The 16,720-nt window shown below is 43.6% G+C and overlaps 1 protein-coding gene across 2 annotated transcripts; it reads left to right on the top strand.

Moving 5' to 3' along the window:
• The first annotated feature begins 998 nt into the window (after window positions 1-998).
• On the top strand, window positions 999-9,817 carry LOC136529395 (protein transport protein SEC16A homolog). Of its 2 annotated transcripts, none has more exons than XM_066522467.1 (13): window positions 999-4,107; window positions 4,186-4,509; window positions 5,262-5,387; window positions 5,465-5,587; window positions 5,688-5,849; window positions 6,421-6,546; window positions 6,628-6,762; window positions 7,387-7,514; window positions 7,605-7,716; window positions 7,799-8,119; window positions 8,194-8,298; window positions 8,381-8,652; window positions 8,728-9,817. In XM_066522467.1, exons 1-13 carry the CDS (start codon window positions 1,162-1,164, stop codon window positions 9,389-9,391), a joined length of 5,544 nt encoding a protein of 1,847 aa, XP_066378564.1. In that variant the 5' UTR covers window positions 999-1,161; the 3' UTR covers window positions 9,392-9,817. The 2 variants fall into 2 exon arrangements, with proteins under 2 accessions (XP_066378564.1, XP_066378563.1); XM_066522466.1 differs by having other exon boundaries at window positions 8,191-8,298.
• Window positions 9,818-16,720: the final 6,903 nt, after the last annotated feature.

Genomic DNA, 16,720 nt, shown 5'->3' with positions numbered 1-16,720 from the left:
ACCTGATGTACCTGCTGTCATGGTCACGCGAGAGAGATTGAGAATTCGGTAGTCATGATAAAGCACCCGTTCGGCTTACCCATATTTGTCTGGTTCGGTTTGTTTTTTTAATAGAAACAGCGTTTTTTTCTCACAACAATTTAGCCAGAAGAGTGTTTTTCAGTCAGTTTCAGCCAAAATTTAGACCAGCGAACGAAGCCAAAGTTGGCTAGCTTTCATCTTTCTCTATTCTTTTATCTTTTTGTATTTGTTTTTTTACAACATTTTTTTGTTTTTTTTTGTTTTGTTTGGACTGCATGTCGATGTGTTGTGTGAAATTTTTTCTAACGTGCCGGTTCTTTGAAAATTTTAAAATAGCTGCATAGTTCACGTAGACACAATTGATCACAACATCTCGTACGAATTAAATGTGGCAATTAGTATATGAAACAGTGAAATGAAAGTGTGTACTGAGAGAGCTAGTTTCATCCACAATTACTAATATTGTTACGTCTCGAAAACAGTTAGATAAAACTCCCTACTGAGACTGAACTTATAATAAAATAAATTACAGAAGTCATCAGTAATTCACGAGGTGAATTTATTAAGCCTAATTAATCTATCATTACCATATATTTACGGTAGCACTACATTATCAAATTATGGACTAATTAGGTTTAAAAAATTCATCGCATAAATTAGTCGTAATATGTGTAATTAATTATTTTTTAAGTCTACATTTAATACTTTATACATATGTCAAACATCCAATGTGATAGAGACTAAATTTTAGAAAAAAAAACTAAAATAAGGCCTCAATGTCATCATCCTCTTGTATAAGCCTACTCTAGATCAGACAAAAATCCTATTTACTTATGCTAAAATTTAGCTTTCTCGCAACATTTCAGAATCAGCATAAATCAAATTTAAAATTAGTATTCGAGTCGAGCAGGGAAAAAAAAAAAACAGAACCGGGAGTCCGGGACGAAGTGGAACTGTGGAAGGCGAGCGTGACGTCGGCGGCGCATCGCATCGTACGCGTCTCTTCCCTCTCCAATCTTCTCCTCCACTGCAGCGGAAGTCCACCAAAGCGAAACCAGGAGCGGCCCGCCAGATCCACCTTCTTCCCCCGTCCATCGAACCAAACCCTAGGGACCAGGGCTAATTCCCCTCCTCACTCCCATGGCCTCGGATTTTGACGAGACCGACGAAGCCTTCTTCGACAAGCTAGTCAACTCCGACGACGACGATCCCCCGGCCGCCGCCGCCGCCGCGGGCGGCCTCGCCGCGCTATCGCTGACCGACCAACCCGACGCGGTGCCGCCTCGCGAGTCCGAGCCTCGTGACCAGCCTGCAGCGGCGCCACCGACGGAGGAGCCGGAGCGTGGCCTCTCGTCGGAGGTTGACCCTGCGGCCGCGCTGCAGCATCCGGAGACCCAGGCCCGGGCCCCGGAGCCGGTCGCCGACCTCGCTGCGACCGCCGAGGCAGATCCGTCCGGGGACCTGGCTGCGGTTGTGCCCGGGTATCATCAGGGCCTGCAGGCGTCGCCGTCGATTCCAGCAGGTACCGGCGATGTCAGCGCGCCGGATCGCACCGTCTCTGGCCAGACGGAGAGCAATGCCAGTTCCCAGTTGGATTCCATCACAGCTGCGGAAGGGTCTGGGGATCAGAGCGCCAATGCGCAGTTGGAATCCACCGATCCCAGGTATCTAGAGAGCCTCTACCCTGGCTGGAAGTACGACGACGCCACGCAGCAGTGGTATCAGGTAGACACTCTCAGCGCGCAGAGCTATGCTGCTCAGAATACTGGTGCTGCTGTGGCAGGCCATGGAAGTGATGATGTTCTTCAGCAGCAGCAGCAGCAGCAGTTTGGTGCTTCATACCTGCAAACCACTTCACATGCAGAGGATGCACTTGAACACGCGCAGCCGACTACTCAGCCTGAGGCTGACAATCAGCCTGCAGTGGCACCACGGAAAGAGGAGGTACAACCTGAATCCGTGCCTACGCATCGTGCGGCTCATACAGAGGTGGGATATGGGGAGAGCAATGCCAGTTCCCAGTTCGATTCCAGCACAACTGCTGAGGGATACGGGGATCAGAACGCCAATGTGCAGTTGGAATACACCGATCCCAGATATCTAGAGAGCCTCTACCCTGGCTGGAAGTACGATGAGGCCACACAACAATGGTATCAGGTGGACACTCTCAACACACAGACTTATGCTGCTCATGATACTGCTGGTGCTGCGGCAGACCAGGCGAGTGGTAGTGTTCAGCAGCAACAACAGTTTACTGGTTCGTACCTAGAAAACACTTCACATGCAGAGCCTGCGCTTGAACCTACAGAGCTGACTTCTGAGTCAAAACCTCAGCTTGAGCCTGCGGCTGCCCCTCCTGAGACTGAGGTTGATAATCAGCCTGCAGTGGCCCCACAGAAAGAGGAGCGGGCGGAGCATGAACCCATGCCGGTGCATACGAAGCCTGAAGCTGAGGAGATTCCTGCCGATGCTGGTGACACTGCCGCAGCGAAAGAGGGTGGGTCCCCAGGGTCAGAGAAAGGCATCCATACCACCATCAAGCAGGTGCAGTGGAACGACTTTGGTGCCAGCACTGGTGGCGGTGGGGCGGATCTGTTTGATGACCTCTTGCCCGACGGAGCTGAGGACGACTTCTTCGGGGACACTGTCCCTGGCAACCAAGGCGTCCAGTCATCCTTGGTAGGTGCTAAAAATGTTAGCGCACCAGATCACAGCTTCTCTGCAGGAGTAGATAACAGTGCCATGATTAGTGCTGGACACAGCTTCTCTGGCGGAGTTGATAAAAATGCTAACTCTTATTTCGGTTCCAGTGGAAGTAGTATAGGGTACGGGGATCAGAGCACTAATGCACAATTGGATTCCACTGATCCCAAATACCTGGAGAGCCTCTACCCGGGGTGGAAGTACGATGAGGCGACGCAGCAGTGGTATCAGGTAGGTACCCACAGTACACAGAGTTACGTTGCTGATAATACTGGTGCTGCTGTAGCCCTTGGGAGTGACTATGCCCAGCAACATCAGCAGCAGTTTAGTGCATCGTACTTGCAAAACAATTTACATGCAGCACTTGAGACCATTGCGGAGGAGAGCAGCACGAATGCCACGGGCTGGGCCCAGGGTGGGACCAACACAGGACCCACAGAATACCCACCGAACATGCTGTTCTATGCAGAATACCCAGGATGGTACTTTGACTCCAACACTCAACAATGGCAAACACTTGAGTCATACCAGCAAAGTGTTGCACAGGTTGCAACTACTGCAGCAGCCTCAGATGTGTTAGCAGGGGCAGGCCATAATGTAGCTAATTACACTGAGGATTCTTATGCAAGTAGCTATAACCAGCAGAGCCAGTGGCAACCAAATTTGTTGGGTAACACCATGCAGCCTGATGTTTCGGGGGGCAGGAGCTTGTTAGGTAGTTCCTATAGTTCCAATCAGCAGGCTGGGAATCAGATTGGGCAGCAAGCCAATGCTGAGTCTTTGCAATCGTCTATAAATTACAAGCCTAATCATATAGAGACATTTATGCCTTCTACAGGTCAATACACTGGTAGTGAGGGAAATCAGGCTAGCTATAAGGGGTTCGAACCTTTTACAGGGAACCAGAGTTGGTACAGGGGTTTGGAGCATTCTACAAGTAAGGAGTTAAGATACAAAGGGTTTGAACCTTCAACCGGTTTCCAGAATAGTCGCAAGGAATTCCAGCCTCCTAAAGATCACCAGGCTGGCCACATGGCAGATGAACCTTTGATAAGAGATGGGTATGTTAGTTCAAATGGTGTTGCCAATACACAAAATTTCGTACCAAAAGAAAGCATATACAAGACACAAATGCTTGATGATTCCACTGCACATACTCATGCAGCAAGCAACTATTGGGGTAATCAGACCTCAATGGGCATTGCTCAGCAGCAACTGATTGGTACAAATGATCCATCCCAACAGTTTGGTTTCTCACCACACGAGCAGAGATCATCAGTTGGACGCCCACCACACACTGTGGTATCCTTTGGATTTGGGGGGAAGCTTGTAGTTCTTAAAGAAACCAGCTCCATGGCTGCAAACTTTGACAGCGGAAATCAGGTACCACAAAATTATTTCCTTGTAATATTCTTGCTGTAATGAGTTGTAACTAAAAGCTTTTTGTTGCTGCAATCCAAGGGCAATTCTGGTCGAACGGTATCAGTTCTTAATATTCAAGAGGTTGTTGCTGATAAAATTGACCACTCAAGCATCACTAACAGCGGTGCATTTAGCTACTTCCATGCTTTGTGTCGCCATCCTATTCCTGGCCCTCTTGTTGGTGGAAGTGCTGCATCAAAGGATGTGAATAAATGGTTTGATGATATGACTGGAGTATATGAATCTTCTCAGACGGAATTTCAGGGAGGGGATGTTCAGAAGGTGCTTATTTCGTTGTTGAAAATATTGTGTCAACACTATGGAAAGCTTCGTTCACCCTTTGGGTCTGACCCATCACAAGAGGTATTTTCTGCCTGTCAATGATCCTGTCCGTGGAATTAATATTTTGTTTGAACAACATTTTTCATTTGCTGTATTGCAAATCCTTCAATAAGTGAAATATATACCAAACACCACTGTCATTCGGTGTCAGTTCTTCTCTATGATTGCACATCAATGATACTCTGGTTTCTGATAACTTGTAAGGAGACATGTTAGGTATGGATCTGTTCAACATTAATATGTTAAGGTGGCACTCCTAGATACTTGAAGATTTACTCGATGTCATCTATCTGAATGCCTTTTGCGTCTCTTTTTAGTCTAATCTTTAAACTGGGATTTGCATTCTTGCTTAAATGACAGTATCTTGATGCTTAAGCTGGCCTCGTAAGAAAATACTTAAGGTGTTCTGTATCATGATTGTGTTTTATTTATCGACCGACCACCAAAGTATCAGTTTTTAATAGAAATTGATTGAGCTATGATAGTGAAACAACAGAAATATGTATGGAAGATGATTAGTAATCAGTCTGATATTGCCCATGTATGCAATTTTTTTCTCGAAAATGCAGGAGAGCTGCGCATCATTATATTGTAAGAAAAAATATTATATATTCTGACATGAGAAATGAAAAGATACATTACTCTCTTTATTCTCTTAATTAAATCCAGCCTGATGAATCATGTGGTGGGAAGGGCTCTTTTCAACAAGATGCTTCACTCTATTGTGATTATTTTCTAATGGAATACTGATTTTGTTGAACTATTTGCTAAAGGGTATAGATGGCCCAGAGATGGCAGTGACGAAACTTTTTTCATCTTGCAAGAGCAGTGCTAATATGAAAGGGTATGGAGCTGTTGTCCATTGCATGAGAAATCTTCCCTCAGAAAGCCAGATTCAGGTAATTCTAATTTCTCTTTATCTGTGGTGCATTATTTAGCAATGTATACCCTTGTTTAGACAAATACCCTATTGCAGACTACTGCCCAGGAGGTTCAAAATCTCCTGGTTTCTGGTAGAAGGAAAGAGGCCCTTCAGCATGCACAGGAAGGTCAGCTTTGGGGCCCTGCACTGATCCTTGCTTTGCAACTTGGTGATAAGGTCTGCTGCAGAATTGAAATCTTCACTCTAGTTAGTTGGATGGCGTGTACATTTCTCTTTCCTGAGTTATTTCTCATTGTCTTGCTACCTGACAATGCAGTTTTATGCGGATACTGTGAAGAAAATGGCTCACTGCCATTTTGTTTCCGGATCACCCTTGAGGACATTGTGCCTTCTTATTGCTGGACAACCTGCAGATGTTTTCAATTTTGAGAATCCTGTTAACAGTGGTTCTTTGTATTCTCCCCACCAGCCTGTAGAGGTAATATTATGTTATTATTATGCTCCCTCCCGTCCATATATGCTGTTTTGGGCATCAACGTGGTTTCTAGCAGTCTACTTTGATCACTAGTTTTTATATGACCTTTTTTCTTCAAAGATTGTAAAACTGCTTTATCATAAAACTATTTTTTTGTTACAAATCCATTGATACTATATTCATTGATCTATTGGATTAGTTCTTTCAAAATTACAGGTCAAAGTTAGAGAGGTTTGACCAATTATTTGCATATGGAGTTATTGTAATTGAAATAGTCTTAAATACAACAACGAATGCTGCAATGGAAAATAAATTTGTCATCCATGACTTTAGTGATTGTTTACTTTGAAGCAGGAGCATCTACATTCTACATTTTTTATACCATGATACCTTACATTTCTGTATTATATTATAATCATGTGCTATTATCTAAAATTATAGTCACATTTCGTATGTATCCTTAAATGATTTTTCGATTCACCGCTCCCCTGCTCTCGTGTTTTGATTCTCATATTTTGAGAAATCTTGTTAGACATGGCCTTATTTTTTCATTGTAATATTCGGGTTTGGACAGGCTGCTCCTAAGGGTATGCTGGATGACTGGCAAGAGAATTTGGCTATTATAACAGCAAACAGGACAAAAGGTGATGACCTTGTAATTACCCACCTTGGGGATTGCCTTTGGAAAGAGAAGAATGAGGTTTGAGTCTTGTTTGCTGTGATGAATACAGCCCCTTTTCAGTTTTAAGGTTGAGTCTAATGGACCATTGATTTTATGCAGGTTGCATCTGCTCACTCATGCTATTTAGTTGCTGAACTAAATATTGATTCGTACTCTGAAAGTGCAAGGATGTGCCTTATTGGTGCAGATCACTTGAGATGTCCACGCACATTTACCAGCCCTGAAGCGATCCAGGTCTTTTTCAATATCAAATCTGCACCATTTTTTCCTAGTTTACTCTGAAGATTATCTATCTAATTCTGGTAGTGCAAGTGTTAGGTTCCGCACCATTTGTTTCCTAGTTTACTCTGAAGATTATCTATCTAATTCTGGTAGTGCAAGTGTTAGGTTCCGACTGAGGGTGCTATGGATAACATCATGCTTTGGTGCCAATTTTAATGGCATGGATCAAATTAACCCTTAGGGCTTGTTTGGCTGCACACCAAACCACCCCAATCCACATGGTTTGGGCAACCCATGTGGATTGGGTGGTTTGGTGTGCACCCAAACAAACCCTTAGGCAACCACACAAATGCATGTAAAGGATATTTTCATGACATAATGCGATATGAGCATTTCTGTATGTGCTTCAAAGTTCAAATTCTCTATAGCTGTTGGGCAGATATATTTCCTGATCTGTCAAATAGGATTTATGATGTACTCCAATAACTTGTGATTTTTTAACTTACTCTTTTGTTCTATTTTGGGACTCTCCTTTGGCCATATCTTTACTTTGCCCCATTACTGGTTTCCATACTCTTGTGTTTTTTCTTGTTTTTTCATTGTCCCTGATTAATATCCTCCTTATGCAACTAACAGAGAACAGAGGTTTATGAGTATGCAAAGGTTCTTGGCAATTCTCAGTATATTCTCTTGCCATTTCAACCATACAAGCTGATATATGCATATATGCTTGCGGAGGTTGGGAAGATTTCTGATTCACTAAAGTAGGTTGTTGAATTATCATTTCCATATTTGTCCTTGGTTCATTTCCTTATTTCTTGGGTTCTTAGTTGACATTGAATTGCATTATGAAGGTATTGTCAAGCATCTCTGAAGGTGCTGAAGTCCTCTGGTCGTGCACCTGAACTAGAAGCATGGAAGCAATTGTTTATGACCCTGGAGGACCGGATACGTACCCATCAACAGGTTTGCGTATATTGTAGTTGTTTTTATTTTAATTGAGCATTTTTTTTTTCTTTTCACTGATAGTCGACTCACTGCTATTTAGGGTGGATATGCAACAAATCTTGCCCCTGGAAAGATTGTTGGAAAGCTTTTCACATCACTTGATAAATCTTTGTCCCGCATGATGGGTACACAAGCTGCACCGTTGCCTCAACTGCCGCAGGGTGCTGCAAATGAGAGAGATGTTTATTCTCCTCCTGATACAAAAGTTGTAAATAGCCAGTCAGTGATGTCCATGGTACCTTTAGTGTCTTCTGCTTCAGAGCAGTCTATGAGTGAAATTGGAGGAAATAGTGGCTATGGCAGGGAAGTTGCGCATAACAGAAGTATTTCTGAGCCAGACTTTGGCAAAACCCCCCAACAGGTACTTGTCTCTTGGTATTGTTTTCTGAAGATTTTTCAATTCTTTTTATACCTATACATATGATAATGCAGCAGGGTGCTGTATCAAGTAAGGCACAAAGCACAACAGGTTCAGGCAGTTCACGCTTTGGATGGTTGGTGCAGAAGACAATGGGGCTTGTTTCGAAATCTCACCGCCAGGTACTTGTTAGCACATTAAATACAATTTGTCTATGCCTCTGGTTCTCTGCAGTAACATGGTTAACCTCCTGATGTTCTATAGGCAAAGCTAGGGGAACAGAACAAGTTCTACTATGATGAGAAGCTGAAGCGGTGGGTGGAAGAAGGCGCTGAGATCCCTGCTGAGGAGCCCCCACTTCCCCCACCTCCGTCAAAAGTGCCATTCCAGAGCAGTGTTCCAGATCCCAACTCGAATGCTCCTCCCACTGGTGGAGGTTATTCCTCAAATCCTCCGGAGCCTAGTTCCGGGATGCCACCGATGCCACCAACCCAGAACCAGTTTTCAGCACGTGGAAGGATGGGTGTTAGATCAAGGTGATTTGTTTAGTTCTTTCCCCTAATTCCTTTCTATATCATCTGGTTGCAACTGTATAACATTTCCTTCTGTAGATATGTGGATACTTTTAACAAGGGTGGTGGTGGTGGCGGTGCAAATGCCTTTGGAGCAGCGACATCATATAGCAAACCAGCGGCTCCATCTATAAATCCAATGGCTGGTGCGAAGTTCTTTGTGCCAACTCCAGCTACTGTTGCTTCAGAACAGATGGCTGAGCCAGGTGCCCACAGTGAAGCCACCCGACAGGATGAACCATTGTCCTCACCAGCGATGGAGACAGCATTCAGTTCGCCGCCACCACTGATACAGATGCAGTCAACCATTCAGCGGTACCCAAGCGGTGACAACATTCAGTGGTACCCAAGCGGTGACAACATTCAGCGGTACCCAAGCGGTGACAACATTCCACGGCACCCAAGCGGTGACAACATTCCACGGCACCCAAGCAGCGACAACATTCAGCGGTACCCAAGTATGGACAACATTGTGTCCCCCTCAGGCAGTGTTAACAGCTCAATGTCAAGGTCAAGAGCGTCGTCATGGAGCGGAACATTACCAGAACAGTTGAGCAGCACTGCTGCTACCAGGTCACCTGATGGACAGATCATGCAGTCACCATCGATGCCTGGAAAAAGACCTCCGCACAGCCGTTCCAGCAGCACTTCTTCTGCCCAGTTCAATGGTTTGGGTGAGGAACTTCACGAGGTGGAGCTCTGACACTTGGCCGCAGATTTCGCCTTTTTGACCATCATGTGATTTATTAGTAGCTGGATGTGTGTCTAGAAAGCAAAGGGAAGGAAATTGAAGGAAAAAAAAAGAGTGGTGTCCCTTTTCAATTTTTACATGAGAAGCCTGTGGATGCCGCTGCATTGTACAGATAGTTCACTCGTTCGCCAGATGAAAAATGTATAAGAAGAGAAGTAGGTTCAAGATAGGAAGTTGTAGAAAGGCTGACAATACGTCTTTTGTTTTGTGCTTAACAAAGATTAAAACCATAATGATTCATCATTGTTAAGATGGACGCTTGGAAAAACTTGGACAAATAAGGCCTTGTGGCTGGTAACCCGTAACCTCAATAATGTTGGTCCGCATCTTGTGCGTCCACCCTCCTGTACTCAACGAAACTCTCTTGTTTGTGTTGTGTATGCTTATTTCTTTTTTCCTGTATCGACAAATGTATTTGTGTTGTGTGTATGCTTATTTCTTTTTCCCTGTATCGACTAAGGCCCTGTTTAGTTCCACTTTAAAATGCCAAATTTTTTAAGATTTTCCGTCACATCGAATCTTTGAACGTATGCATGAAGCATTAAATATAAATAAAAAATAAACTAATTACACAGTTTAGACGAAATTTACGAGACGAATCTTTTAAGTCTAATTAGACTATGATTGGACACTAATTGTTAAATAACAACGAAAGTGTTATAGTGGTATTTTACCAAAAATTTTGCCAACTAAACGGTACCTAACGAGAGAATGTGGGTTTTGTATGGATGAAGCTTGAAAAATCGCACATGCATGACCCTTGGCAGCCATATGCATCCAACTGTTTGAATTGGCTGTCAAGAAATATAAACAATTACAATGGAATGGGCATCAAATCAAAATAAAAGACCCTTCGGTCGTCTCTGTTTTGCCCCCCTGCCTGAACAAAGAATAGATTACAATAGATTAGCATACCACAGCAATTAAAAAACAAGAATGTCATCACTCGAAGAAATTAAAACATGGCGATCATCTGAATACTTTATAATTATTACTACACCACACGTCAGGAATTAGGGGCAATTGGAGGTAATTCTACTGTTATACTTATTAAAAATATCAGGATTACTCTTTCGCAGGTGACTGATTTTTTATTTTTTTTTATTTTTTTTCCAAAGAATCAATCGCCCACGCTCGACCGTGCCATCTCTCTCCAGTGAGCTCCTTCCCGGCGGCCGCCCCCGCGCCCGCCCTACTCCCTTGTTCCCCAACTTCGACGGGCTTAGAAGAGAAGGGGTTTGGGGAGGAAGCCGGCCAAGCAGTGGGGACGGCGGCAGGGTGGTTTAGTGGCCTTGGCGGCGGTGGAGGCGAAGGCGGAGGCGGATGGCCAAGTCGGGATGGGGGAGCTCCATGGTCAGACCGTCGGAGCGCGTCGCAGAAGGAGGGGTGGAGGGCAAGAAGGCAACCACCGCGACACTGGAGCTCCATGGCCGCAGCCGCGGAACTCCGGCAAAACCCTAGCGCGCTGCGGCTGGGTGGTAGGAGGCGGCGGGGGCGAGGAGGAGGAGGGCGCCGGCGAGGACAAGGAGGAAGGCGCCGGCATGACGTTGTGCTAGTCACCTGCAGCAGATATACACCCTAAAAATAAACAAAAAAAATCATATTTTTTAGGGCAAAACTATATAACACAATAAAACTCCAATCGCTAGGAGTACTTAACTGCCAGGCGGCAGCCCTGATTTGGGTGAGTCTCCGAACCGAACCGCTGCCGCCAAGACGTCGACCTTTCCTCTTGTATCGAGTAGATAGTTGTGAGACCTGTTTTTTTTTTGTTTTTTTTTTGTTTCGCTAAACACTCATTTCTAAAACAGCTTCATGGGTAAAGTTGTTTTTCTTTTCTAGCAAAGACATGAGTTGGGATGAAGCTGAAAATAGTAGCTTATCCTAGCTCTCTCCCTCATCAGCTCTCTCTCACCCATGCATAAAACTGTTGATGAAGCTGTTTTACCAAATAGTTTTCCCAAAACAGCTCAGCTTCACCTAGAAAGTTGCTCATAAAGTTGTTTTTCAAAAAATAGCTTTGCTAGTGAAGCGGAGTGCCAATCGCTATTAGCACGTTTGGTTGGAGGGAATTGTTAGAAGAGAATGAGAGTTAAGAGATGTGTGATTAAAATTCGTTTGATTGGTTGGTAGGCATGGGAAGTATTTGGAATGGTTCAGCTATGTTAAAATTGGAGAGTATTTGGAATATTGAATGGTTCAGCTATGTGAAAATTCGACCGCCGGAATGCTCTCTATATTACTCTGAATCGGCCATCTGGAAACATCACAATCTAGTGCATGCTTCTTAGGTGTCATAACATGTTGATGAACCGATCTGTTTTGGTAACATGCAATCTTTTCGATTTAGATAGTAGTCTCATCAAAGTGTGGCTGTGCAAGGAAACAATACATTTCTGGTTTCTTAACAGGCTTGGCAATGGCAGGCGTGAGATCTTTGTCCAGAGGTGGACTGAATGATGGAGTCATCTGTATCCGGTAACGGGAAGAACAATGAATTTCATTGTTTGTAGCAATGTTATGCTAAAAGTATAGTATCTGTCGTTCAAAAAAAAAAAAAAGAGTACAGTATTTGGGCTTGCATTGGAGGCCACATGAATCCATTGACATAGGTCGGAAGGAAGTAGGATTAGCTTCTAGTAGGCCGTAAGATACACTCCGACACTACTGAACACATACCTGCATCACGTACTCACAAGATTCTCTGTTAATCTAGCTTAACTTGCAGTCTGTTTCGGCAAACAATATAAAAGTACTCCGGAATATAATTTGAATAATAATGCGTGGATATTTCTCTTACGTAAAAAAATGTTGTATTCAATCAATAATATTTTTTTGTTTGCATTTAGAAGTTCACTTTGATCTTACCTACCTGAGCACCCTCTTAGATTTCAACTATGTGTTTGCAAGGATTGCCAGAGCTCAGATTCATCTGCGCTTGTTGTGGCTCTGAGAGACGCCTCTACTGTACACTGAGCTTGGATAAGTACTAGTGGCTTCATGTGACGATGAAACAGTGCTAGGCTTTATTCTGAGAGACATCTAATTAAGTTAAGTATTATATTGAGTGATTCCATTTGTGATTATGGTAAGGATAATGTCTCAGACCATGTTTTGCTTTATTATGAGTACGTGTAACCAGATCAATTTGAAAGGGCTAAGATCATGTTTTGCTCCGGATCAATCTGAAAGGGCTATGGACACGTGTGCACTGAATTGTAATGATCCCTAGCCTAACGGAACAGCAAACAGAGAGCAGCAGGGATTGAGGATTAGCTTGGGGATTGGATTTTAATCATAAACAAGGCAGGAGATGAAAGATGAAAGCAGCATCGTAGAATGTGCTCTGCATGGAGATCATGGCCATGCACAACCGCACAGGAGACGAAATTTTCGTCTCCCCTTCCTCTCTGTGTAGTTGGATCACACAAATTGAGACATCGGAACATCATGTAGATATATGACAGAAATAGTAAAAATCCGAATTCATTACCACAGACTGAGAACTGAAGTAGCCATGAAGTATTTATTTGGCTTATGCAATTCGGACTCAGGACTTGTAATTATTCCAATCACAACCACAGTAATTCCAACACGTGCAATCATTCCAAAAACGTTATCCCTTGGTGCGGTCCAACTCTCTCTTCTCCTGGAATTCAGGGGTGATTTCTTCCTTGAGTTTCTCAGTCGCTGTGTAGCCCATCTCCTCTGTCCTCTTCTCCTTCTTAGATGGTTTCCCAGGCTTGCGGTGGCGCTTCTTCGTGATGCCGACGCCGCACATGGCGCCGTCGGCAGCCAGACCAGGTGCTTGGCCGGGGGAGCGCATGGTGACGACTGATGATGCCGTCGGCCGCCATGGTGACGATGCACCCTAATATATTGCTCACAGCATCCCTAGGCCTGCGCTAGCTAAATGGGCCATAACTAACCACAAGCCCAGATCATTGCTCAGGTTGGGCTTCCGCTTCCTCCTCCGAATATATGCAAAAGTTAACAGCAGCATATCGTATTTCTAAAAAAAAACACAAAAAAACAGCAGCATATTGTGGAGTTGAACGTTGATGGTGGGCTAGAGAAACAAAAAAAATCAAGATCAACACGAGGACAAAGCCCAAACAAATAGATCTAAGAAGGTTGCACTTGAGATTGTTTGCCTACACGGCCATTTAACATGCCGTGTAAACGCTACACAGTAGCTGCCGTGTCCGTTTAATCAGCCGTCTAATCTATTTAAATGGCCGTTTAGCCCGAATAATAAATAGCTAAACGATAGGTGTCATTTAAATGTGTAGCCTAACACTGCTTGATATATAAGCGTCCCGAGCTGAGGTTGCAAAAGAATGGACTGAAGTCAACCCAAACTTTAAATATGGTCGACCAATATTAACTGAGGACAAGCTTTAGAGTACGGAAACTGCTATAGTTGCCCTCCACAAATACGGAGTACTACATGGAAAGATGTTTAAGGAAGCAGAAGGAAATAATGGTCACGTTCTGGGGTTCAATGATCTATATGATGGTTTTGCATGGGTTGGATGTGTTGATCACATTTGCATCTTCACCCTGTAAGTTCTACTCGCTTCCCTCGCATCATCATTAACAATTGTTGTTTGTTTTGAGTTGCATAGGTAATAACGATTCAATAATATATTATTATAATAGTAGTGGTAGAATCATATTTTTACTTCCTGGATCCTGATTATTGGTTCAATAAATATAAATTTGCATTTGAAAAATTACTTACAGTTTGGAATGCACCTCACTGCCTTCTCTCGACTCTCTGTGGTGTCAAACAAATATTGAGGGGCTATTTGGGATGCATGAATTTCATAGGATTTTCATAGGAACCAGTTCAGTTTTACATGAAAAACACAGAAACAGAGAAGAAATCCCATGTTCGTGTCTTTTCTAACAATCACAACGCTAGCTGTGGATATATATGATCATGTCTAAAGATCGGCAAGATGTTCAAAAATCAACAAAACACAGAAAATGCTATGAAATGTTGAATAGTACGTATATATATGTTTGCAAGAGGGTGCAACTATTCCTTGCCGTGGCCCCTCGATCTGGATATTATATATATTATATCATATTATATAATATAGGATGGTGCATGCGCAATCTTGTGTTCCTCTTGTTGACTTGTTTATTGTCCCCAATGGCAATGGGGAATGTGACTGGTAATGATAAAAGGCGATCGAGGAGCCCATATCAGGAGGCTGTGGTTGCAAAGGCATCCGCGCGCAGAAAGGAGAGGCAGGCAGCGAAAGCTTCCTGCTTATTGAGACCTTAACCATGACGGCAGGCACAGCCATCGCCATCATGATCGAGATTAGGAGAGAGAATGGATAGCTAGCTGTTTCCATCACGCCCTTATTGCATCGTGAACTCGACGTGTTCTTCATTTGTATAGGTGCATATATATAGAATGCCTAAATCCGATCACGATAAGATATGCAGCCTTCGTCTTATCATTATATACTTCTACAATTGAACTCAGTGACAGAACATATCATTGCATCGGCACCACCGGCAAATCATTTCGCCAGACAGACAAATCAAAGGTCGTATTTTACAGTAAGGACCAAGCATCAGCTATACCTGTACTGTACGTATTGCATACAGTTTTTGCATGTTATCATCTTTGTCCATAATGCTACATCCTGTGTTTCCTAGCCTAGCTACTTGAAAGAATGGAAGCATTTTCATATCGTCGGGAGGTCAGGTGTCGTTGCCTGTCTGTAAACACGTTGAACAGCAAAAAACAACTGACGAGATGCCTGCGTACGAACTTTGCTTGACAAGTGCAAAATACCTTTCCTGGGCGGCAAGAGATCGAAGAGATCAACCAAGCCGTAAAGCACATATGTAGCTACCTTTTGTCTCGTGAGGTCAGGCGAGTTCATTGACCTGCAATGCAAGGCTCCGGCCGGATCAGCTTGTTTTCTTTGCATTTGCAGCATGCAATTGAGGACTTACCTGTACTATTTACTGTTCATCTCCGGCTGTACGTTGGGTTGGAATTGACTTTATCACTAGTAGTTTGAGTTTTTAACGAGATGTTGGCAGGCATCCGATGTAGGTAATGCATGGTCTGTGGTCCTAAGTACGAGCTATACTACCACTTTAAAGGTCATCACTACTGGATTCAGGTTCTTTGCCGACTGTCTGAGGCACTCGGCAAAGGCCAAATTGCACTCGGCAAAGCCTTTGCCGAGTGTGGTACTTAGCAAAGAACACACGGCAAAAAATTGATCGGCAAAGCTCTCTTTGTCGAGTGTCTTTCATCGGGCACTCGGCAAAGGCTTTGCTAAGCGACCGTCACGGCGCCGATCCTGTTGACGGTCGCTTTGCCGAATGCCAATCCTACCGGCACTCGGCAAAGATTTTTTATTTTTTTTTTAAATTTCTTTACCGAGTGCCCTCTATCCGGCCCTTGGCAAAGATGTTTTATTTTTTTTTCTAAAAATTCTTTGCCGAGTGCCCCCTGGTCGGCGCTCGGCAAAGTTTGATTTTTTTTAAAAAAATTCTTTGCCGATGGCTCTCTGGCCGGCACTCGGCAAAGTTTGATTTTTTTTTAAAAAAAAATTATTTGCCGAGTACCATGGTCATGGCACTCGGCAAAGCTGAAAAAATGGTTTTCCGAGCGCCCATTTTTCCAGCTTTGCCGAGTGATGTGACCATAGCACTCGGCAACGGGGTCCTTTGCCGAGTGCAACACTCGGCAAAGTGACCCAAAACGGCAATTTTTTTTATATTCCATCATGACAAATAAATTCATACAAACATATATCACATATATATCTCATTCATCACATATATATCTCATCCATCACATATATATCTCATCCATCCACATATCCATCCGCACATATCACATCCATCACAATATATATCACATATATAATAATAAGTGCTCAAGTCTATCCAAATAAATCCACAAGTCCATCATAAGTCCACAAGTGCATCACAAGTATATCACAAGTCCATCACCAAGTGAACAACAAATGAAAAAAATACAACGTGCACTCATCTCGGCTACTGCGACTGTGGTGAAGGCCCAGCTCCATCATTCGGAGGTGCATGAGGTGGATTATTGGAACCACCGTCAGATGAAGACTGCATAAAGAAGAAAAGATTGCATGTGAGACAAGATTATTTGGATAGCTAATCTAGGAAGGTAGAGGCCATACAAGCAAAGCACAAGCGAAAGTAAAAAAAACTTTCATACTCACTGGAGTAGCTGCAGCTGTAGGACGCGGAGGCGGAGGTGGAACT

Source organism: Miscanthus floridulus, chromosome 19 (assembly GCF_019320115.1).
Source record: "Miscanthus floridulus cultivar M001 chromosome 19, ASM1932011v1, whole genome shotgun sequence".
Classification (NCBI taxonomy): domain Eukaryota; kingdom Viridiplantae; phylum Streptophyta; class Magnoliopsida; order Poales; family Poaceae; genus Miscanthus; species Miscanthus floridulus.
This window is presented reverse-complemented; position numbering and strand designations above follow the sequence as displayed.